Below are 23,852 nucleotides of genomic sequence, written 5' to 3'. Positions count from 1 at the left end.
GATTTAAGTACAGCATACTTTTAAAGATATTTAGCGTGTGATAAGCATTTGTTATTGATAAAAAAATGTTAAAAAAAAAAAAACCACATACTAAATCTGCTAAGTAATAGACTCATGTAAACAAGGTTGTTTTCAGAATGCAGTTGCCATGTGTGCATGATCACGAATTGGGCCTTCTGCTCCTTCCTGTGTCCAGGCTCCTTCATACAATATTCAAACAGTATAAACAATATGTAAACATATCAATACCCATGAGGGTAATCCCCCTGGCTTTACAGCTAAATAAAGTAAAAAGAGTGTAACAAAATGTAAGAATGACTTGGATAATAAAATAACTGGTGCACCCCGAGATAGAAGTGCTCACATATGCCACAGTTGTTATAACAGTTATATATAGAGGGGGCAGAGGGGGCAGTTGATAGTGGGAACATGCAGTACAGAGGGGGCAGTTGATGGTGAAGAACAGGTAGTACATAGGTAAAGAGGGAGGCAGTACAGTTTTAGTCTCCATCAGTGCCCCCAGGCCAATTTTCAGCTTTCAGCGCTGTCACTCTTTGAATAACAATTGCACGGTCATGCAACAATGTACCCAAATGAAATTTTTATCATCTCTTTCACATAAATATAGCTTTTCTTTTGGTAGTATTTAATCACTGCTGCTAAAAAGAAAAACACAAAAAAAGACAGAACCCCCCCCCCCCCCCCAAAAAACAAACAAACGGATTCATAGTATGTTATAAAACTTTGCAAACAGGTAGTCCTTCATTGATGTGCGCTGATGAGACTGCACTGATGGGCACTGATAGGCTGCACTGATAAGGCGGCACTGATAGGTGGTACTAATGGGCACTGATGAGGCAGCACTGGTGGGCACTGATAGGTGGCACTAATGGGCACTGATAGGTGGCACTGAGAGGTGGCACTGAGAGGTGGCACTGAAGAGCACTGATAGATGGCACTGATGGGCACTCGTAGGTGACACTGATAAGCAGCACTGATAGGCAGCCCTGATGGGCACTGATTGGCAGCCCTGATGGGCACTGATTGGCAGCACTGATGGGCACTGATAGGTGGCACTGGTGGGCATTGATATGTTGCACTGGTGGTCACTGATAGGTAGTGCTGCTATGCACTTGCAGGTGACACTGGTGGGCACTGCTTAGTAGCTGTGGGTGTCTGTGTGTGGGACAGATGTCCTTCTGACAGAAGCCGCTAATCAAAAAAACGATTACCGATCTTCTGTTTACATCATGTGATCAGCTGTCATTGGGTGACAACTGATCACGTGATAAGGGGCCGGGATCTGCCCCTTACTCTGCTCTGTGATCAGCCGAGTCTCATTGACTCGCTGATCACAGAATGCGCCACAAGCACCCCACAGGGGTTGCGAAGGCGACGCATGCTCGGGAGGACGTACATGGATGCCCTCCCGGCAATTTAGGCCCATGCTGTAGCTGTATTTTGGCTATAGCATGGGTGTGAGGAGGTTAAAGTCCATTCCCAGGCTCTCTGGCCACTGTTTTCCCCCAGACCTTGTTCATGTAGGTCCATGGTAAACTAGAGCTACTAGCTTCTCATTCACAAAAAAATGCTTCAACTTCCTCTCCAGGTTGAGTAGCTACTGGCCATACACAAATCTTTTTTGAGCTACCACCAGTACACAGTGGGTCCCATGCCCCTTAGGATAATGCACAATGGTAAGATTTCTTTTCATGTGGCTTTAGCTTTGCAGCATTAAAAATGCACAAATCATTCAAATATGTGCTTGGGGTGGTGTTAAAACTGTACATGGTGTTATGGAACAGTACAATTTTCATGAACAGTCTTGGTGGCTGTGTACACTGGTGGGATACATTCACTGGCCACTTTATTAGGTACATCTGTTCAATTGCTTGTAACACAAATTGCTAATCAGCCAATCATATGGCAGCAACTCACTGCATTTAGGCATCTAGATTGGTGAAAATTACTTGCTGAAGTTCAAACTGAGCATCAGCATGGGGAAGAAATGGGATCTAAATAACTTTTTAACGTGGCATGGTTGTTGGCGCCAGACGGGCTGGTCTGAGTATTTCAAGAATTGTTGATCTACTGGGATTTTCATGCACAATCATCTCTAGGGTTTATAAAAAATGGTCCAAAAAAGGGAAAATATCCAGTGAGTGGCATTTGTGTGGACCAAAATGCCTTGTTGATGTCAGAGGTCAAAGAGAATGGGCAGACTGGCTTGAGATGATAGAAAGGCATCAATAACTCAAATAACTACTTATAACAACCAAGGTATGCAGAATACTATCTCTGAACAAATTGAACCTTGAAGCAGATATGCTACTGCAGCAGAAGACCACACCGGATGCCTCCTTTTGCCAGCTAAGAACAGTAAACTAATGCCGCGTACACACGGTCGAACTGTTTGACGTACTTAGTCCGTCATACAATCCGACGTACAATCCGGCGTACTTTCCACTGAACGGACTTGACCACACACGGATACCCAAACAGTCTGACGAAAGCTTGCGCGATGACGTACAGCACGTACGACGGGACTAGAAATAGGAAGTCCAAGACACAGCAAAGCCCTGTAAATCCTTTCTGGGCATGCGCCATTCTTAGTCCGTCGGACTAGCATACTGACGACCGTATTGTCCGCTGAAACCAAAGTACGATGGACAGATTTTTGGAAAAACCGAAATTCTTAGTACTCCGGACTGCACGCTGAAAAAGTCCGCTGAAGCCCACACACGAGCGGATTGTCCGCTGAAATGTGTTTCAACGGACTAAGTACGTCAAACAGTTCGACCGTGTGTACGCGGCATAAGGCTACATTTCGCACAGGCTCACCAAAATTAGACAATATAAGATGGTCATTGCCTGGTCTGATGAGTCAGATTTCAGCTGTGACATTCAGATGATAGGGTCAGAATTTGCCATAAATAACATGAACGCATGGATCCATCCTGCCTTGTATCATAGGTTCAGGCTGGTGATGGTGGTGTAATGGTGTGATGATATATTCTTGGCACACTTTGGGCCCCTTAGTACCATTTGAGCATCATTTAAACGCCACGGACTACCTGAGTATTGTTGCTGACCATGTCCATCCCTTTATGACTACAGTGTACCCATCTTCTGATGACTACTTCCAGCAGGATAATGCACCATATAACAAAGCTATTTTTTTTTCTTGAATGAATGCATTTCTAACAGTGTAAGTGATTTTCATTTGGTAAAGTCCATCCACTCCAAAATAAAATGTTAAAAGCAAACAAAATCTTTTGAATGACATTTGAATGTTCTGAGAACTTTCGTACAAATTACTGATTATTGATTGGTTTGCGCAAAAGTTATACCGTCTACAAAATAGGGGCAAGGTATATGGCATTTTTATTATTATTATAATTTTTTACTAGTAATGGCAGTGATCTGCAATTTTTATCGGGACTGCAACATTGTGACAACCACACAGGACATTTTTGACACTTTTTTGGGACCAGTGACATTTATACAGAGATCAGAGCTAAAAATAGCCACTGCTTACTGTAAAAATGTCACTTGCAGGGAAGGGGTTAACACTAGGGGTGATCAAGGGCTTTAATGTGTTCCCTAGATGAATTCTAACTGTGGGGCAATACAGCTGACTAGAGAGAGATCGTTGTTCCTACTTAGTAGGAACACATGATCCGTCCCCTCTTTCCCAACAGAACCGGCATTTGTGTGTTTACACACACAGATCCCGGTCCTCGCTCTGTCACAATCGATCGTGGGTGCCTGGCGGTCATCGCGGCTGCTGGGCACACAAGTCGGCTCCGGGGACACGCTGCGGGCGTGCGCGCGACTGCTACAGCAGCTTAAAGAGCTGATGTACAGCTACGACGACTCGTGCAGGGGAACCATCTGTGGCAGATGGTTGGGAAGGGGTTAAACATATAATCAATGTATCATTGCATAAGCCCTTGTTATACAGTGCCTTGAAAAAGTTTTCACACCCCTTGAAATTTTCCACATTTTGTCATGTTAGAGCCAAAAACTTAAATGTATTTTTTTGGGATTTTATGTGATAGACCAACACAAAGTGGCACATAATTGTGAAGTGGAAGGAAAATGATAAATGTTTTTTGGTTCTCAATTTTATTTTACAAATATGTGAAAAGCATGGGGTACATTTGTATTCAGCCCCCCCTGAGTCAATACTTTGTAGAACCACCTTTCACTGCAATTACAGCTGCAAATATTTTTTACCAGCTTTGCACATCTAGAGGGTGACATTTTTGCCCATTCTTCTTTGTAAAATAGCTCAAGCTCTGTCAGATTGGATGGAGAGTGTCTGTGAACAGCAATTTTCAAGACTTGCCACAGATTCACAATTGGATTTATGTCTGAACTTTGACTGGGCCATTCTAACACATGAATACGCTTTGATCTAAACCAATCCATTGTAGCTCTGGTTACATGTTTAGGATCGCTGTCCTGCTGGGAAGCGAACCACTGCCTCAGTCTTAAGTCTTTTATGGACTCTAACAGGTTTTCTTCTAAGATCGCCTTGTATTTGGCTTCATCAATTTTTCCATCAACTCTGACCAGTTTCCCCATTCATGCTGAAGAAAAGCATCCTCACAACATGATGCTGCCACCACCATGTTTCACAGAAAGGATAGTGTGTTCAGGGTGATGTGCAGTGTTAGTTTTCCACCACACATAGCATTTTGCTTTTAGGGCAAAAAGTTTCAATCATCTGACCAGAGCACCTTCTTCTACATGTTTGCTGTGTCCCCCACATGGCTTCTTGCAAACTGCAAGCGGAACTTCTTATGGCTTTCTTTCAACAGTGGCTTTCTTCTTGCCACTCTTCCATAAAGGCCAGATTTGTGGAGTCCACGACTAATAATTGTCCTGTGGACAGATTCTAACACTTGAGCTGTGGATCTCTGTAGCTCCTCCAGAGTTACCATGGGCCTCTTGGTTGCTTCTCTAATTAAGGCTCTCCTTGCCTGGCCTATCAGTTTAGGTGGAGGGCCATGTCTTGATAGGTTTGAAGTTGTGCCATACTCTTTCCATTTTCAGATGATGGATTGAACAGTGCTAGCTGAGATGTTTAAAGCTTGGTATGTTCTTTTATAACCCAACCCTGCTTTAAACTTCTCCACTTTATTCCTGACCTGCCGGATGTGTTCCTTTGCCCTTATGGTGCTGTTTGTTCACTAAGGTTCTCTAACACACCTCTGAGGACTTCACAGAACAGCTGTCTTTATACTGAGATTAAATTACACACAGGTAGACTCTGTTTACTAATTGGGTGACTTCTGAAGGAAATTGGTCCCACTAGATTTTAGTTAGGGGTATCAGAGTAAAGGGGGCTGAATACAAATGAACGCCACACTTTTCAGATATTTATTTGTAAAAGATGTTAAAAACCATTTATCATTTTGCTTCCACTTCACAATTCTGTGCCACTTTGTGTTGGTCTATCACATAAAATTCCAATAAAATACATTTACGTTTTTGGATGTAACATGACAAAATGTGGAACATTTCAAGGGGTATGAATACTTTTTCAGAGCACTGTACATATGCAATCAGGGAAACAAAAGTGACCCCTGGCCTCAAATCAACTAGAAAATGTATTTAAGGGTAAAAAAGCCCCAAAAACATATAAAATAAAAAATACACCTTCCAGACAGCTATCAGGTATCTTTACGCTATAAACGTTTTTCAAATAGACAGACTGACACAATATATGGCTATCCTGAGAGCTGCTAGCAAGCCTGAATCATATTCTTGCACTGACAAGAGTCATAAATGTATGAGAGATATTTCTAAAGAAGTGATGTTTGAACATGACATGCAATCATGTTTCTTCATGCAAGTGTGTAATTTTCTTGCTTTAGCGCAGTGACAGTAAAAGTTTTATTACAAGGTTTTACATAACAGCGATCCTTGTTCTCTCCTGTCATATTAAAAAGGCATATTTTTCTCATTGATTGTTGCAGAGTGCCTGGTGCTTTACACACTGCAGTGAAACCTAAGGGGATCATGTCTGAATTCTATTCCTTCCAAGATAAAGGTTTTTGTTGTTTTTTTGTTCGGTATTCTTTTTAAAAACAAGCTGTTTTCTGAATATAGCTGCAGTCTGTACACCTAAACAGCTTGCTACCCTTTCAAGTTATTGACACTCAGCATTGACTTCCCCTAACTCGTCTAAGATTCAAGGCACATTGCTGTAGTCAATTGGCCTTTTAGATAAACTAACACAAAGTGGGGCTGGCCTGGAATTAAAAATGACAAATATCTGCAAACCTACCAGAGCAACTTGTCAAGATTAAGAAATACAACATTGTATACAATATCATTATGGGGGTTGATTTATTAAAACTGGAGAGTGCAAAATCTGGTGCAGCTCTGCATAGAAACCAATTCGCTTCCAGGTTTCTTTTGTCAAGGCTTAAATGAAGAAGCTGACTTTAGAAGCTGATTGGCTGTACCACATTTTGCTCTCTCCAGCTTTAGTAAATCAACCTCTATAGCTGGGAAAGTATGGTTGCATGAGGATGTAGCTTTTCTCTGAAACTTATGTAGAGGCTCTGTTCAGGGATGGTGCAAGGATTTTTGACACCCTAGGCAAAACCTAATTTTGCCGCCCCACCTGGCTCCACTCCTAACTCCACCCTCTTTTCTCTGCCCATGTATTCCCCACCTTTTTAATGAAGCACCCATCAACTGCAGCCCACCAGCACCCTATCAAATTCAGCCTCACCAGCGCCCTAGCAAATGTAGCCTCACCAGCGCCCATTAATTAATGTTTGCTTGCTTCCATTCATTCGGTAGTTGGGACACAGTCCTCTGCCACCGCTGCGCCCCTGACACTATATGTGAATGGACGGCAACTGCCTGCTGATGCTGAGACTTCGTTCCTTGCTGCAGAGAGAAAAGAGTAGGAACACCAGTGGCCGGGCACCCTAGGTGGCTTCCTAGTTTACCTAGTGGTAGCACCGGCCCTGGCTCTGTTATAGCAGACCAACTGGTGGACAAGTGGTAGGTCTGCTCCCCCTTGTTCTTGATCTTGGAAATTAGATTACTATATTGGTAATAATGGGAGATCCCATAGCCAAATTATTCTATTCACTATTAGTGCTTGCTAATACTATCTGGTATTTACTATGTTTCCCTATATATGGGGAGTTTATAGTAACAGTATACTGCCAGTTTATAGAATTAGAAAATTAAAGGCATATTGGAGAGGCCCATAGGGAACTGTCTTTGGTATGGTGTGCTGTCGCCTGTTGGCCCCTTAAATGATTCCAGCCTTTGGTTTCCTTTTTCCCCTATCTACAATATGTTTAAGGATATAACTCTTATGCCCCATGCACATGATCGGATCTTCCGACAACAAATGTTGGATGTGAGCTTGTTGGAGAAAAGTCCGACCGTGTGTACGCTCCAGCGAACATTTGTTGTCAAACTTTCTGCCAACAAATGTTGGCTAGCAGGTTCTCAAATTTTCCGCCAACAAATGTTTGTTGTCAGACTTTCCGATCCGGTGTACACTAGTCCACCAGACAAAAGTCCACACATGCTTGGAATCAAGTACGAGCTGGAGATATAACTAGTGTTCTTAATGGAGATATCACGTACGTCTTGTACGTCACTACGTTCGTAATTGTTGGCCAACATTTGTGTGACCGTGTGTATGCAAGACAAGTTGGAGCCAACATCCCTCGAACAAAAATCCACGGTTTTGTTGTCGGAAAGTCGATCGTTTGTACGGGGCATTAGAATCATACTACCAGGATGACAAATAAAAATTTGGGTTGTTTCTGTTTAGATTATTGTGTGAATAAGCACTGGCTCCTAAAGAGGTGGTTCAAGTTCATGAAATGCGTCTGGCTTAAAAGAATCAACTGTGTTAAGCTCTATCACACTGGTGTTTTAATATTTGTATTTTTACAAGGACATTATGTGATATGTTGTATAAATTATTATTAAAAAAAACATTTTATGAATATTTGATAGTAAATAAATACATTTTTTTAGATACATGTTTTGCCTCAAAAGTACCATCTTTCTCTTTTACCTTTTTGTATAACAAAATACAGGCATGTGTTATTACCCTTTTAATCATTTTTTATTATATTTTGTATTAGTTGGGTTGATGCCCAATGTTGACTATATGAAGTGTTGTTCCACACTCTTCTAGTATTGCAAATCTCTTATTCAGGGATGTTGTAATCTCATGTTTCTTTATTATCGTACTTTATTTTACACATTCCTAAAGACTCCTAAACACAAAAATTGATACATATATCTCCTTTGCCCTCACCCTGCTAGTGTAATTTATATATTTCCACTCTTCATATTTAACCGCTGTGATAGAACCCCCAAATATTATATATTATATATTTTCTGAAAGCAGAGGCCCAGGAAAATAAAATGGTTGTTGTAGTAAATATTGATATTTGCACAGCCAGTTTTAAAACACACATTTTTATGAAAAAATACACCTAAATGAATCTTAGTGCACACAAACGCAATATAATACCCAATTTTTTTGGTAAAATATAAAATATTATGTTGTGTCCAGTATATAGATAACAAACATGTCAAGATTAAAATTGTGCATGTCCGTGAAATGGCAATGAGTTACGCCACCTAAATATCTCCTTAGGTGATGTTTTAAAAGCCTCTGTAGGTTACCAGTAATGCCACGTACACGCGACCTGACTTTTTGACAGCAAAGGTCCGACGGAACGGAATTCGATCTTGTGTGGGCTCCATCGGACCTTTGCTTGCCAAAAATCCGGAAGACTTTAGAAATAGAACATGTTTTAAATTGTTCCACCGGAAATCCACCGGACCGAGAAATCCGTTTGTGTGTATGCTAGTCCGACGGACAAAAACCGACGCTAGGGCAGCTACTGGCTACTGGCTATGAACTTCCTTATTCTAGTCCGGTCATACGTCATCACGTTCGAATCCATCAGACTTTGGTGTGATTGTGTGTCGCCAAGTTCATTAATTCGGAAAGTCCGTTGGAACGCCGCCAACAGTCTGTTGGAAAGACCGTCGGACCTAGTCCCTTGAAAAGTCTGGTTGTTTGTACGCGGCATTAGAGTTAAACATGAGCTTTAGTGTTAGAATCGTTGCTCTTAATCTGACGTTCATGGTGCTACCTCATGTGTGTGGTGCAATCACTGTTTACATATGCGTGCAAGTTTTCTTAAACTGTTTCTTCTTTTTTTTTTTTATTGCTAAATTCATTGCTATAACAAGGCATGAAGACATCCTTTGTGATTGCCAGGGCAGTGATGACAAGTCCTCTTTATGGAGAGACCTGGGACCTATTAGACTCCTGATTCCTCCTCTGCCCTCCAAAGCAGACATTCAAACCAAGATCAATTTGATTGGCTGCTATTCTTTCCAGTAAATGGTATAATGGTATACAGGTATAACATTGGCTTCTCCATAGTCTGTAAATGCAGTTTCTCCTGCAGCCATGTCTGTAAATGTTTTTATGCTGCTGGAGTATGGCTGTACTGCTGAATGGAAAAGTCAGCATCAGTTCAAATTCATGACAATTGGTGGCATAAAGGTCTAAAGCAGAGATATACATTTAGCAGACCTCCAGCTGTTGCAGAACTACAAGTCCCACGAGGCATAGCAAGACTCTGACAGCCACAAGCATGACACCCAGAGGCAGAGGCATGATGGGACTTGTAGTTTTGCAACTTGAGGTCCGCTAATTGCATATCCCTGGTCTAAAGTAAACCTTCTCTGCTGCTTCTCGGCATATTTACATATCTTACCCCCCGACTTTTCAAGATTAAAAATGGGCACATAACCTCAGTGCTTCCAAACCAACACCAATGTCATCAAATTTACATACCTCCCACGACATACATTTGGAATAGAAGAAATAAGTGTTGCTATAACTTGGTGACTTTTTGGGGATGATTAACCATAAAAACAGAAGAAGCCCTTCTTTCACGCCTTCCTTCTATTTATATTTTTATTATTTTATTTGTGGTTGCTGTTTACAGATAACTCAATAGCCTTGATAGCACTCTTATGTAGAAATGATACCATTGAATATAAGAGCCGTAATATAATCATACTTTTCCCCCCTTTGGTATTCCAGATGTTTACAGGGATGATGATGGTTAAAAGCTTATCATTTTCTACAATATTATTTATAATACTACTTTTCTATGTATCTCATTATTGCAGAGTGCAATATACGTAACCACAGAAACTAACAAGCTGCCTGTATCAAGGAATAGAAAATTCATTGTGCTGAAACAACAGAAATAAATCTTGCATCTGGATGATGGATACAATTGTAAACAGTCAATTAGGGAATAAGAGATGTTTCTTTTATGTTAATCCGTTTTTAAAAATTTGGCTTAGAGTGTAATATCATTTGGTTTCCTGGATTTGACGCATACTTTTATGAAATGTCATACTATAGCTTGTAAATTGATGTGTTTAGGGTAGAAGCTAATGTAAGCCATTCCATCTTAACATGGATGACTTGCTTTCGGAGTGGTTTCAATGACTATCTATGGTAATCCCAAGAAACTGAGTATGGTCCAGAAGCTGTCTGTGTTTTTATATGTCAAAGTAGGAATGTGGATGCCAAATATTTAAAGAAATCAAGCATAACATCTATTTTAAATACAGAATGATGGGCCTTTTATACAGCAAAGGTTATTGCTCAATGCTCATTATGTCTAGGTGTGCCATGATATTGAGACATTTCTTACCTTAACCACACTCTATCAGGCTCCTTCCAATAGTGCAAATGGCCCCCTACAGCCTCCTATATAAAACTGCACACAGTTGAAGTAACGCCGTACCATGTACAACGCAGGTGTGCCTGTTCCTGTACCCTGTAGCCATAACAAGCTTTTACTCAATTAACCCTGCAAGGGTGAATTCTTTTCTAATTCCTGAAGTGGAACTTTTCATTTTTATTTTATTTTTATAGTTTTGACATGGGTTAAAGTAGAACTAAAGGTAAAACTTTTTTCATTTTCATTTTTCATTGAGTAAGGGAAGGTTACAAACGCTGTCAGTTTTTGTTGCCATGTGTGTCCGATTGGTCATATTTACTGTTACTTCCTCCAAAGTCTGGGTGAGCTCTTTGCACACTGCAATGCATCCTTTCTAGCAAACTTTTCAATAAAAAACAGGGCTTTTAACTTTACATACATTGCAATACATGTTTAAGCTGGCCAACACTCACTCAGGTTGAACTGGAGAGACTGGTGTCTTTATTCAACCTTACTAACTATGAAACTGTGTAAAAGTAATCTCTCTCTGGCTAGTCCCTATTATGCTCTGCAAAATTCAAATGCAACAGTGGATATAGTGCCAATATGGCAGATAGACACAAGTTATAGGAGAGCTACAAGGTTCAGGTTTGATCACTGACCTGCAATGTAAAAGAAGTAAGATATAACTGTGCTCAAATCCCAATAGCTACTACTGTACATGTACAGTGCTCGGCATAAATGAGTACACCCCTTTTGAAAAGTACGATTTTAATCAATCAATAAACACAAGTACAATTTCCAAAATTTTGACAAAGCTGAGTTTTATAAATTTGTTTAGCTCATTACATGAAAGTAAGGTTAATAATATAAAACTCAGATTACAAAATCTTCAGTTTTACTTAAATTAGTTAATGTAAAAATGAATACACCCCACAACAAAAACGATTACATCTAGTATTTTGTATGGCCTCCGTGATTTGTAAGGACAGCACCAAGTCTTCTAGGCATGGAATGAACAAGTTAGCAACATATTGCTACATCTATCTTTTTCCATTCTTCAAGAACAACCTCTTTTAGAGCCTGGATGCTGGGTGGAGAATGATGCTCAACTTGTCTCTTCAGAATTCTCCATAGGTGTTCGATTGGGTTCAGATCAAGGGACATACTCGGCCACTGAATCACTTTCATCCTGTTCTTCTTCAGAAATGCCACAGTGGCCTTAGATGTGTGTTTTGGATCATTGTCATGTTGGAAATGTGCACAACAAACAAGGGCATGGAGTGATGGTATCACCTCTTTCAACAGTGGCGTAACTAGAACCTTCAGGGCCCTGATGCAAGAAACCACAAAGGGCCCCCCTGAACCCCAGCCAGAGCCCTTCCCTCCGAGTCCAGCGGTGGAACTCCAGGGCGTGGTCACAAGTATGACCTTTGTGAGCCCTGTAGTTCCACCACTGGTATCAGTTTTATTTTTATTTTTTTTATTTTTTTAGGTGCCCAATTGGGGGACTGTCCCTAGGCAGGGTGGGGTCCCTGTCCCCAGAAGAGATGAGGCCCTTTTCTCCAGGGCAAATTAAGTTACTGCCCCCAGGTGAGAAGGGGTCTCTGTCCCCAGGGGGAGATGGAGGGGGTATGTAATGGTGTGTGGGGGATGGGGTCCTCTCCCTCACCATGACCAAGCTGTAGGTCGTGCACTCATCCATGTTGGCCTGTGCTCCATCCAGTGTGCTGGATGGGCGATCAGCATATCTCCCAGAAAGACCTTTCATCATCTGTATATGACGGGGGAGGAGGGGGGCTGGCAGACAAGCCTGCAGTGTCCTCCAGGGGGCCGGCTCTCATAGGGCTGCACTGCATCTGTGTGCTTAAAGTTTGTTTACCTGGGAGAAGTATGCAGTGCAGTGTGGGCCGGACTCAGGGGGGACGGGACTCTGGCTGGGGAGAACAGACATTGGACTGAGCGGCAATGCATGGAGCAGGAGAGGGGTACTCTGAGGAGCCGGCCGAGGACACAGGTCATGCGAGGAATGCACAACTAAAGAGCAGCCAGTGCGATAGTCGAGCATGGAGCTCTGCTAGTCACCCTCCACCTCCAGCCACCCGTGTGCATGGTGCACTGGTACCCCTAGCTGCCTATGCTGCTGCCGGCCATATGTAGAGGGGGCTGCATGGGCCCCCTGCATCACAGGGCCCAGTTGCGGTCGCGACTGCTGCACCCCCTATAGTTACGCCCCTGTCTTTCAATATAAAGCAGTATATCTGTGTATTCATGATACCATCAATGAAATGCAGCTCCCCAACACCAGCAGCACTCATGCAGCCCCACAGAAGGACATTACCACCACCATATTTCACTGTAGGCACCATGTATTTTTCTTTGCACCCCTCACCTTTGTAATTCCATAAAGTATTCAAGCCATCAGTTCCAAAAACATTTGTCTTGGTCTCATCACTCCAGAGTAGAGTCCCAGTAGTCTTTTTCAGCATGGGCCCTAGCAAATTCTAGGTGGGCTTTTTTGAGCATGGGCTTTAAGAGAGACTTCTATCGTGGACGACACCCATGCATGCCTTTTTCCTGCGGTGTATGCCATATTGTGTCACAGGAAACAATTAACTCAGTTTGGCTTTTTACTTCTTTAGCTAACTGCAGTGAACTTTCATGATGATTTTCTTCAACCCTTCACATCAGAAGATGCTCCTGTTGAAGTGTTAACTTCCGTGGACTTCTCTGTGAGATGGTTGCAGTTCCATCTTTGTTACATTTTTGTATCACTTTTGCTACAGTATTCTGACTGAAAGTAAAGCTTTGCTGATCTTCTTGTAGCCTTCACCTTTCTTATGTAAAGGAATTATTTTCTTTCTCAGGCCTAGTGACATTTCTCTTCCATGTGGTGTCATTGCTGACAGCATGAAATAGGAAGGGAAAGATGCTAAAAAGTAAAATTAGCTAACGATTTCATTTACCCATTTAGGGGACTGCAGGGATAAGATCTCTACATTTGAGTACCCAGGTTTGCATATCTGTAGTAGAAATTATAAGTGGCTCTAAGACTAGGCTCACACGTGTAGGTTCACATATGTCCAGCTGCAGTTTGCAGTGCTGAGTCCAGTGCGGTTCACCGATTCAGGTGTGAAATTTTTGTTGAATTTGCAAAACCGGATCCATATTCGCACAGGACCCTTGTCAAAATCGGACTGCAGCTGCCCTGGACATGTGTGAACCAACCCCATTGAAAGCCAGTTCAGTTCACATGTAATGCGAATCAGATGCAGTTAAAAAATCAATCCGATGGGAACTGAAATGGGAATGAGCAGTGGGAACTGGGCATAATTGTATTTTCATTCATTGGTAAATGCAATAAGAGGAGCAATAACACTCTTTCTGGTACAGGAGAAGTGAGACTTTAGGATGGTTAGAAAGTGAGCAGAGAACCACTGCCTAAATTACAAAGATCCTAACCCAGACTCCCCTTGTAGCTAAACTGCTGGGTGGACTTACACATCTGCGCACACACTGTGAAACATGTGCACAAACATGCACACTCCTGCATGCCTCATCTCTATGCACAGACTTGCAAGCAAGGGCATGAGCATGTACAGGTGCCTAACCTGTCTAACAGCTATTCCCCGATAAGGTTGGTCACATGATCATTCCAGTTTAGCCTATTGAAGATGCAAAAATGTGCTATAGATAACTCTGGTCACAGTTAATTAAGGAGAAAACACAAAAAAAAGCAAAAATGCACAAGGCTTTATAAACTGTCCTTTCACTTCTTACCCATCATGCCTCCACTGACAGTGTCATGTTGTAATCAACATATAAGCAGCTCCCCATCCAGGTCATCTAATGTTGTCATCTAATGTCTTTGGCCATCTTAATGTCACTGATCTAGAGATCTGAGATAATCCAACCACAACTTTGAAAATACTGTTGCGTGTTTGTGAGTATAGGGTTTCGGGAATGGTAGCTTGTTTATCGTTTATAGCAGTAGCAATTTATGTGAATGAAAGGGAGATTGCATGGAAATCACGTTATTGGACCTTGAACATAACCCCCCCCCCCCCCCCCCCCGAAAAAAAAAACAGGCAGTATGTATTTTAGTATTTCAGGTTCCAAGTACCAAGGACTGTTTGGCTGGATAATTTATTACTAGCTCACTCTGCCAGCTAAATTTAATTACTACAAAGTGTGTCTCTGCTTTCTGGTTTTCCAGTACTGTGCCCAGCACTTTTCAGCCTTTCCGGTTGGCAGGATAAGGAATACTAACTTCCAATAATTTTAAATTGAGTCCACGTGTCTCATATACTGTATGTAGATCACCAGTCTCCAACTCATTTGAAATCTATGTCTTATATCTCAGGTGCTACAGACTGGACCTCTTGGTTTAATGTAGACCACCCAGGTGATGATGGAGATTTTGAAACCATAGAGGCTATTCGCTTCTATTACCCACATCGTTTGTGCCTCAGACCTGTTGCCATTGAGGCCAGAACAACCGAATGGGCTACTCCAAAGGACACACAAGAAGTTGTACACACTGATCCAGAGAAAGGTTTCTGGTGCATCAACAAAGAGCAGCAGAAAGGTTACAACTGCTCTAACTACCATGTTCGGTTTCAGTGCCCACTTGGTAAGTAGATAATCTACAATACTCCTGTGAATTTTCCAGCCTTTCTGACACTCTAGGTTCGGACATGTTGTGTATACCTTTAAATAACCCACTGGCACAAGGTAGATTGATTAGCTCACTCAGATTTTACTTAATCAAGAGGAGAATCTTGTACCAGGGTATTAGTCAGCCAAATTCTGGATAAACAGCCAAGACTCAGTTGAAAAAGTCCCCAAAGAAATTAAATGACAGTTTGAAATGACAGATACATAATAACAAGGCAAACAGAAAGCAGGCAATAAATGAATGGATCTCAAAAAGGGCTACTGGTTACTGTATATAATACCACTTTTAAAGGGGAACCCCAAGCCGGCCTATTATACCCTTAATCCTAATGAGAGGTGAAGTAATATAGGCACTAGTGGGGTGTCCCTTTAAATAGTGATAGGATAGCAGAGTTCAAAATGCAAGGCCTTGTGGTGGTTTTCACTGGCAGTTGGAGCTCAAAGAAACAAAACTGTTAAATGTGGCACAGTGATATGCAGTCAAGGCAAAGCAGCTGAGACTGACCAGTAGTAATCATCCTTAGAGTAAACCAGGTATAAGGTACCTGTATACAGTGTCCTGTGGAGTATGCTAGTGACTGGTACTGGAATTGTGGGCAAATGCCTTCTCACCAATCTGGAGACAGTGTACGAACTTCCTGAAGAGTGATCCAAGTAGATTCTTCCTTCTGCAGAATGGACTGAGATGTTTGGCCTCTGGAACAGTGAATCATCTGATCTTGCTGTGTACAGCGACGCTGTGGTGGTGCCCCTCGTGTAGCAAGCGGTGTCAGACCCACCTGGTCTGAGCTGGGAGTGCCATTTTGCTGTGTGGTAGGCCGCAGTCCTCTCACACAGCAGCAAAGAGGGTGTTTACTTAATGAGATCCAGGAAGAAAGAGGGCTTGGGCCTGCTCTGCTGATCCCTTTATAGCCTCCCCCAGAGTTCTCCCTGGAAATGATGGCTTGCTGGGAGGTATAGTTCATGGATAGTTTTGCAGATCAAGTATGTCTGTTCAGGAGACTGCAGTTCCCACAATGCTTTTTGTTTAATTCAGAAATATGATGCATGTAATCCGAGCCCAGCACTAGAGGAACACAAAGACAGTCTAAGAAAGGAGAGGGTAAGTCTGCAGTGCCAGATAACTGTAGTCTAGTTTTGGCTACATATTATTGTTTTACTCAAAAATAATAGTTGACGTGTATCTAAAGCCATTTTCTAGTTTTGAATAGAGTGTGAAAGGGTTACAACTCCTATCAGGTTTTTGATGCTGTCTGCCTGCTGGTGGGATTCATTCTTACTGGGTGACCATTGTCACTGGGATAGAAATCTAGAAAGAATAGAAAGAACAGAAAGCTGGAAATCTTAAAATAATAGTTATTGGAGCAGAAGGTGAAGAGGATCTTCTAACAGGGACACCTGCCTGGAGGGGTTTTCTTTTCTCTGTGCAGAGTTTTCCTCATTGCTTTTCCAGGTTAGGAAATGAAAAGAGATCTCCCAATGGTCCACAGAATAAAATGGCAGGGATTTTAAATCAAAAATGTTTGGGCTTAAGATATATTGAAATGGTTAAATAAAACACAAGCTAAAATAGTATATTTTTTGACTGCATCACATTATAAAACGTCCTGGGATTAATCATACGGGAGACAGGAGGTTGCAGCCATTGCCATGGCAGTAGCACGGCTGTCTGTCAGGGTCAGTGAAAGATGGAGTCCAGTGCCAAACCCAAAAAATTATCAGTTTAGCTCCTAGGTTTTATAATATGCAGCACAGTGCATATACGAGTCACATAGCATTCTTCATTTGTTTTTGTGCTGTGCTTCAAATTAAATCCTAAAGACCCCAGCATGCTATCAGCAGCATTTTCTTGAGAAGTCTATGTGCAATGCTATAAGAAGGTTGAGTTCATAAACAGTAGCTGTATCATCCCTTTCCCTTCAATATGTGTAACAGAAATCTCTTGTTAGACGATTAATCTATTGACAGATTACTTTTAAAATGATCTTGTGCCACAAAGTTGCATAGAATGCCCCATCCTTATGACTTAATCTATCCACCATGAAAAGGGAAAAACAAATAAAAGAAACATTTGACAAAGAAAGTAAAAATAGAAAATTAAAGAAAAACCCAACTTGTTCAAATTCCCTACAAAGTACAGATTATAATAATTGTGAAAAGACAAGGGAGAAACACACACGCGCAACTGGGGTTTTCGCTTGTGTGTTTCTCTCTTGTCTTTTCAAAATTGCTGGATTACAAGTACCCATTCTGGTTACACAGCAATACCTCTATAGGTAGAATTGATTCTTATTTGGGCTACCCACAGCAACAGCCTTTAAGTGTGTGTGTTGTAACACACATTATTCAAATATTGTGTCATTCATTGTTTCCATAGATTTTTTGATTGATTATTGTATATATTACCTACTTAGAGCAGGGTTTTTAAACTGTTGTGCGCTGTGGTTTGTCTGGGTTGTATTAGCCCCTTCAATTTTTGCACCAGATAATAATAATTGCCTACTATGGTTGACAATAGAGCTGATTGTGTACTTAGCTGATTGATTTATTACATATTGGACTATTGTTTTAGTTTTTTTGCGCCATTTACTTGTATTACCCATTTAGAAAGAACAAGGTGCTGAATAAGCATAAACTTAATGCACAGAACAGACTTTTAGGCTGGATTCACACCTATGCATTTTTAGTGCTTTTTGCATTTTGCAGATTTGCACTACATAGCATGTTCCATAGGAAACCATGTTAAATGGACTGTAGTGCAAATCTGCAAAATTCAAAAAGCACTAAAACTGCATAGGTGTGAATCTAGCCTTTGTCCGCTCTGTAAGGTATAAGGTGGTGAGGAAGTCCATAAAATAGCGTATGATGGCAATAGAGGCACAATATGCTCAATGGCAATACAGGTAGTCAGGATGGGGGAGGGGAAGAAGAGGGGAAGGAAATAAATGCACCATCCGGTGGAAACAGAAACCATGTTTCCAAAACACCAAAAAAGACAAGAAAAGGCGGCACCTATGGGTGTCAGAATTATTTTTTCATTTAGACAAATATGGACATTTAGCATACACTATCATTCAAGAGAATTGAAAAATTTTAAACTCGTTTATTTTCCAAGTCACCTGTTTTCCAAACTGTCTCGCAATGCATGAGCAGTGACCCAAACAGTTAAAGACAAGAAAAGGTGGCGCCTCTGGGTGCAGACTCTAACACAAGTTTTTAATCAAACAAAAGTTGTAGGCATAACTGACATTTTAGTAGTGAAATAAGGCATAGTCCCAGGCCTCGTTTTGATGCCGATTCACCGCTGCCGGCTGAACACCAACCAGCAGTATTGAAGACGAGCTCTGAGACAGCACATCCATTGGCTTCCTAGGGACTGACATCACTGATGCCCCCCCGTTGTCTGGGACCATACTATGCCTTATTTCACTACTAAAATGTTATGCCTACAACTTTTGTTTGATCCCAGAGGCTCCGCCTTTTCTTGTCTATAGCTGATTGGGTCACTGCTCATTCATTGCGAGCCAGTTTGGAAAACAGGTGGGTTGGAAAATAAAAGAGTTTAACATTTTTCGATTCTCTTGAATGATAGTATATGCTAAATGTCCATATTTGTCTAAATGAAGAAAAAAATTCTGACACTTTTGGGAGAGATTTCCTAAAAAACCCACAATCTAGTGCAGATGTGCATGGTAGCCAATCAGCTTCTAAGACCCGGTTCACACTGAGGCAGCACGACTTGCAGTGCGACTGCCTCAGGCGACCGGAATCTGACTTTAGCGGCGGCTTGCAAAATGACTTCTGTATAGAAGTCAATGCAAGTCGCCCCAAAAGTCGTACAGGAACCTTTTTCTAAGTCTGAGCGACTTGAGTCGATTAGAATGGTTCCATTGCACAGAATGGGATGCGACTTGTCAGGCGACTATGTCGCTTGGCGAGTCACCCCTGTTTGAAGCGGCTCTTACTTCAGCTTGTTCAATTAAGCTTTGACAATAAAACCTGGAAGCTGATTGGTTTCTAGGCAGAGCTGCAATAGATTTTGCACGCTCCAGATTTAGTAAATCTCCCTTATTGAATCATGATTGTGGGAATTTCCTAAAACATTTCATGGAATCAAAAGGGAGAAAAGCAGCCTGCATATATAGGGGTACTTTTCCTGAATCATTGAAAAAAATAATGAAATAAAGATGTGAAGAGAAAATGGAATGCAAATATAACCAATCAGACTGTACTGGCGAGAAATAAATGGCGTGTTTTATTGGCTCTAGAATAACTATACATGTAACATGATGCACACATACTGTACCATTCAACACTTCACGGTTTACATCTTGCATTTATGTCACTTTGTACAATGACAGATCTGCTGTACTGGTCACACTGGACTCCTTGGAGTACCTGCTCTCCGACAAGCTGTGGAGGAATGGGAATCCAGATAAGAAGACGCTCCTGTATCACTGTGCAGCCTGCAGTTACACTGAGCCTGGAAAAATGTTTGGGAGAAGCTACAGAACGAAGGGTCTGTGTTTCCTCCTCATGTGTTGGTGAGAACCATGAGGGCCAAGAAAGTGATATGATCCCGATACATTAAAGCAGTATTAAACCCAAAAGCAAAAATGTATTATATTGCAGCTTGTAGCAGTTAGAGGGTTGAGACAAAATATTTACCACTGGTAGGGTTGCCTGCAATGATCAGCTTGTATTTATTTATGTAAAACCTGTAACCCAAAAGGACATTTTTTGACTGTAATTGCTTAAAAAGTGTCAGTTGGAGTTCAGTTTCAGTTTGTTAGTGTATTTAATTCTGCTAGTGCATATACCACTCCCCTCCCCCCAGGCGAACAATGTGGCTGTCCAAAGGTGTCTCTGTTTCTCCTTCATCCAGAGTGGAAGTACTCTAATACAGTTGCTGTTGCTCTTTCACTCTAATTAACAGGATAGTAATGGAGGTGTAAAGCTACATTTTGACAGCCAACACATTTGTGTTAGGCCATTCATTAGAATGGGTGAATAACCTAAAGCCAAGCTATACATGGATTGAAAGTCAGCAAGTCCAGCAGGGAACAGCCAAATCTAGATCCATGTAATGGCAGCCTGTCAGTTTGTTGCCAAACAATCAGTGCTGTTGGCTATAGAAGTATTACATTCTGACAGCATGGAAGTTTCCCCACAATTAGAATACAATAGCTCATTGAATGTGTGGAAGGAGGAATAGGCTAATATTTTGTTTGTTGAATGAAACAATTGTTGGGTTGAGGTATGGTATTACAGGAGCAGTACAGTCAAAGCTTGTTTAGCTGTACTTCTCCTATGGATCATAGAAGTGCAGTTTGTTCTGCACTCCTGTGACCCATTTTTAGCAGATAGTGGGCTGACACCTGCTAAACGTTGGCTAATGTCACAGAGTCTGTCCAGGCTGGGGGGAAGATCGTGAGCTGCTGAGAGCCAGCTCCTCCTTCCCCCCAGCCCAGTGATCCAGTGAAAATTGTGGGGGGGGGGAGCAGAGCAGACGGCTGTGGCTGACAATCACCAGATCAGATCTATGCTCAGAGTCACAGGGAGAACTGAGCGATCAGCGGTGTTTGATCGCTCAGTTCTCACCCTTAGAGACGGTGGGGGACAGATGCAACATTGCATTAATGCTGCATCCACCTAAGTAAGTATGATTAAAAGAAGAAAAGAAAAAAACATACGTCTCTTTTAAGCACATATATGATACATGTGGATATATCAGCAGATTAATAAATATATGTAGGGAAATCATCTGAGATCCTGAGATCATTGTATTTATAGTGCCTTGAAAAAGTATTCATAACCCTAGACATTTTCCACATCTTGTCATGTTACAATCAAAAACGTAAATGTATTTTATTGGGATTTTATGTGATTGCCCAACACAAAGTGGCACATAATTGTGAAGCGAAAGGAAAATGAAAAAAAGTTTTCAAAATTTTTTACAAATAAATATCTGAAAAGTTTGGTATGCATTTGTATTCAGCCTCCCTGAATCAATACTTTGTAGAACCACCTTTTGCTGCAAAAACAGGTACAAATCTTTTTGAGGATGTCTCTACCAGCTTTGCACAGAGGGTGAAATGTTTGCCCATTCTTCTTTGCAAAATAGCTCAAGCTCTGTCAGATTTGATGGAGAGCATCTGTGAACAGCAATTTTCAAGTCTTGCCACAGATTCTCAATTGGATTTAGGTCTGAACTTTGACTGGGCCATTCTAAGATGATCTAAACCATTCCCTTGTAGCTCTGGCTGTATGTTTAGGGTTGTTGTCCTGCTGAAAGGTGAACCTCTGCCCCAGTCTCAGGTCTTTTGCAGACTTTTTTTCTAAGATTGCCCTGTATTTGGCTCCTCCATCCATCTTCCGATCAACTCTGACCAGCTTCCCTGTCCCCGCTGAAGAAAGGCATCCCCACAACATGAAGCTGCCCCACCATGTTTCATGGTGGGGATGATGTGTTCAGGTTGATGTGCAGTTTTAGTTTTCTGACACAAATTTTAGGCCAAAAAGTTAAATTTTGGTCTCATCTGACCAGAGCACCTCCTTCCACATGTTTGCTGTGTCCCCCACATGGCTTACCACAAACTGAAAATGGAATTTTCTTTCAACAATGATTTCTTCTTGACACTCTTCCATAAAGGCCAGATTTGTTGAGTGCACGACTAATAGTTGTCCTGTGGACAGATTCCCCCACCTAAGCTGTGGATTCCTGCAGCTCCTATCTTGATTGCTTCTCTGATGCATGTAAACACCTAAATGTGCATGGACACATAGGCTGAAAAAACCCCCAAAATGCCTGTATAAGGCTCCATGCACACTAGACATTTTTTAAGCTCCTACACACTATTGTGAGCATTTTGTTATGCTCCTAGAAGCTAATAGTGTTATCCTATGTGTCCATGCACACTATTTTATGCTAGAAGTGGTTTTCAAGCTTCAGCGTAAGAAGCAGATTAAAATTTGTTTTTGGGAGCATTTTCCCAGCAGAAAGAAAAGGCTAAATGCTTTAAACGCTTCTAAACTCTACTAAAATGCTGCTAACTGTTTTTTTGAGCGTTTTTTTTTTTTTTTTGTATTGTAAAAACTTGAATAAACTGCTAACACTCCTACAAACTTCTAAAAGCTACTAAGGAGCTACTACAAGCCAGCAAAAAAATGCTATTATCAGCATTTTTCATCCAGTGTTTTTCTACAGCGTTTTATAAGCTTATAAAAAACGCTAGTGTGCATGGACCGTAAGCAGCATTTTTATGTCCAGTGTGCATTAGGCCGCGTACACACGGGCGGACTGTATGGCCTACTTAGTCCGTCGAAACACATTTCAGGGGACAGTCCGCTCGTGTGTGGGCTTCAGCGGACTTTTTCAGCGGGCAGTCTGGCGTACTAAGTATTTCGGAATTTCCGTAATTCTGTCCGTCATACTTTGGTTTCAGCGGACAATCCGCTCGTGAGTAGGCTAGTTCGACGGACTAAGAATGGCGCATGCTCAGAAAGGATTTACACGGCGGAAGGGTGCATTGCTGTGTATTGGACTTCCTATTTCTAGTCCCGTCGTACGTGCTGTACACGTCATCGCGCAAGCTTTCGACGGACTGTTTGTGCATCCGTCGAAAGTATGACGGACTGTCCGTCGGATTGTATGACGGACTAAGTAGGCCATACAGTCCGCCCGTGTGTACGCAGCTTTAGCCCTAAAGGTTTACATACACTTTAAAAATTCCTTTATTCTACTGTGATGCTTTATACAGATCCTAAAGTGTTTTAAATAAAATATTTGCAACAAAGAATTTGCTGTTATAGTATTAAAATTGATGGAAATAAATTTGTTGGAAATGATTAATTGTAATATATTATTTCACCTTTTTTAACAGGAAGATGGTCTTCTTGGAGTGCTTGGACACCCTGTACAAAGACATGTGGAGGAGGAAAAAGTGTGAGACGCCGGACCTGTTCCAGTAAGACAGCTACTTGTTCAGGGCGATCCTTCCAAATTCAGAAGTGTGGAAGAACTCTTTGTAATGGTGAGGAAAATATCACTGAGAATAATTTTAATTTCAAGTAGCAACAAAAAAAGGGGAATAATTTATAAATAAGTAGTAGGGCCCTAGGCGCTACCCCAAAAAGTTATTATATGAAGTAAATCAATAGGGCGGCAGCAACCAAGTATACACCTTAGCGCGGCTATTTATAGAATTTTTTTTATCTAAAAGAAGGGGAATGTCAACAGAATATGCTGCTTATGTAATGTTCCAATTAGAGATTTTCAGTATTCCCACTATGACCCTGTATTGGCCATTGAAATTGTGCTAGTATCCAGTAAGAACATATGTCCGCCATTTGCATTAATGATGCCCATAGCTCTTCCCTAGTGACCATATTTAGCATCAAATAAAGGCGGAA

At 41.4% G+C, this 23,852-nt stretch overlaps 1 protein-coding gene across 1 annotated transcript in view; it reads left to right on the top strand.

Annotated features, from left to right (window-relative positions):
- Positions 1 to 23,852, top strand: part of CILP2 (cartilage intermediate layer protein 2) — an 89,706-nt gene that overhangs the window by 41,638 nt on the left and 24,216 nt on the right. Inside the window, exons 2-4 of the mRNA XM_077475430.1 lie at positions 15,127 to 15,396; positions 19,802 to 19,984; positions 23,324 to 23,473. Of these exons, the coding sequence (XP_077331556.1) occupies positions 15,127 to 15,396; positions 19,802 to 19,984; positions 23,324 to 23,473 (603 nt within the window). The remainder of the gene's footprint in view (positions 1 to 15,126; positions 15,397 to 19,801; positions 19,985 to 23,323; positions 23,474 to 23,852) is intronic.

The sequence above is a fragment of the Lithobates pipiens genome, unplaced genomic scaffold (assembly GCF_037356315.1).
Source record: "Lithobates pipiens isolate NorthernLeopardFrog02 unplaced genomic scaffold, aLitPip1_a1.2 Scaffold_13, whole genome shotgun sequence".
NCBI lineage: Eukaryota > Metazoa > Chordata > Amphibia > Anura > Ranidae > Lithobates > Lithobates pipiens.
The sequence above is the reverse complement of the archived record's forward strand: the minus strand, read 5'-3'. Positions and strand labels throughout refer to the sequence as shown.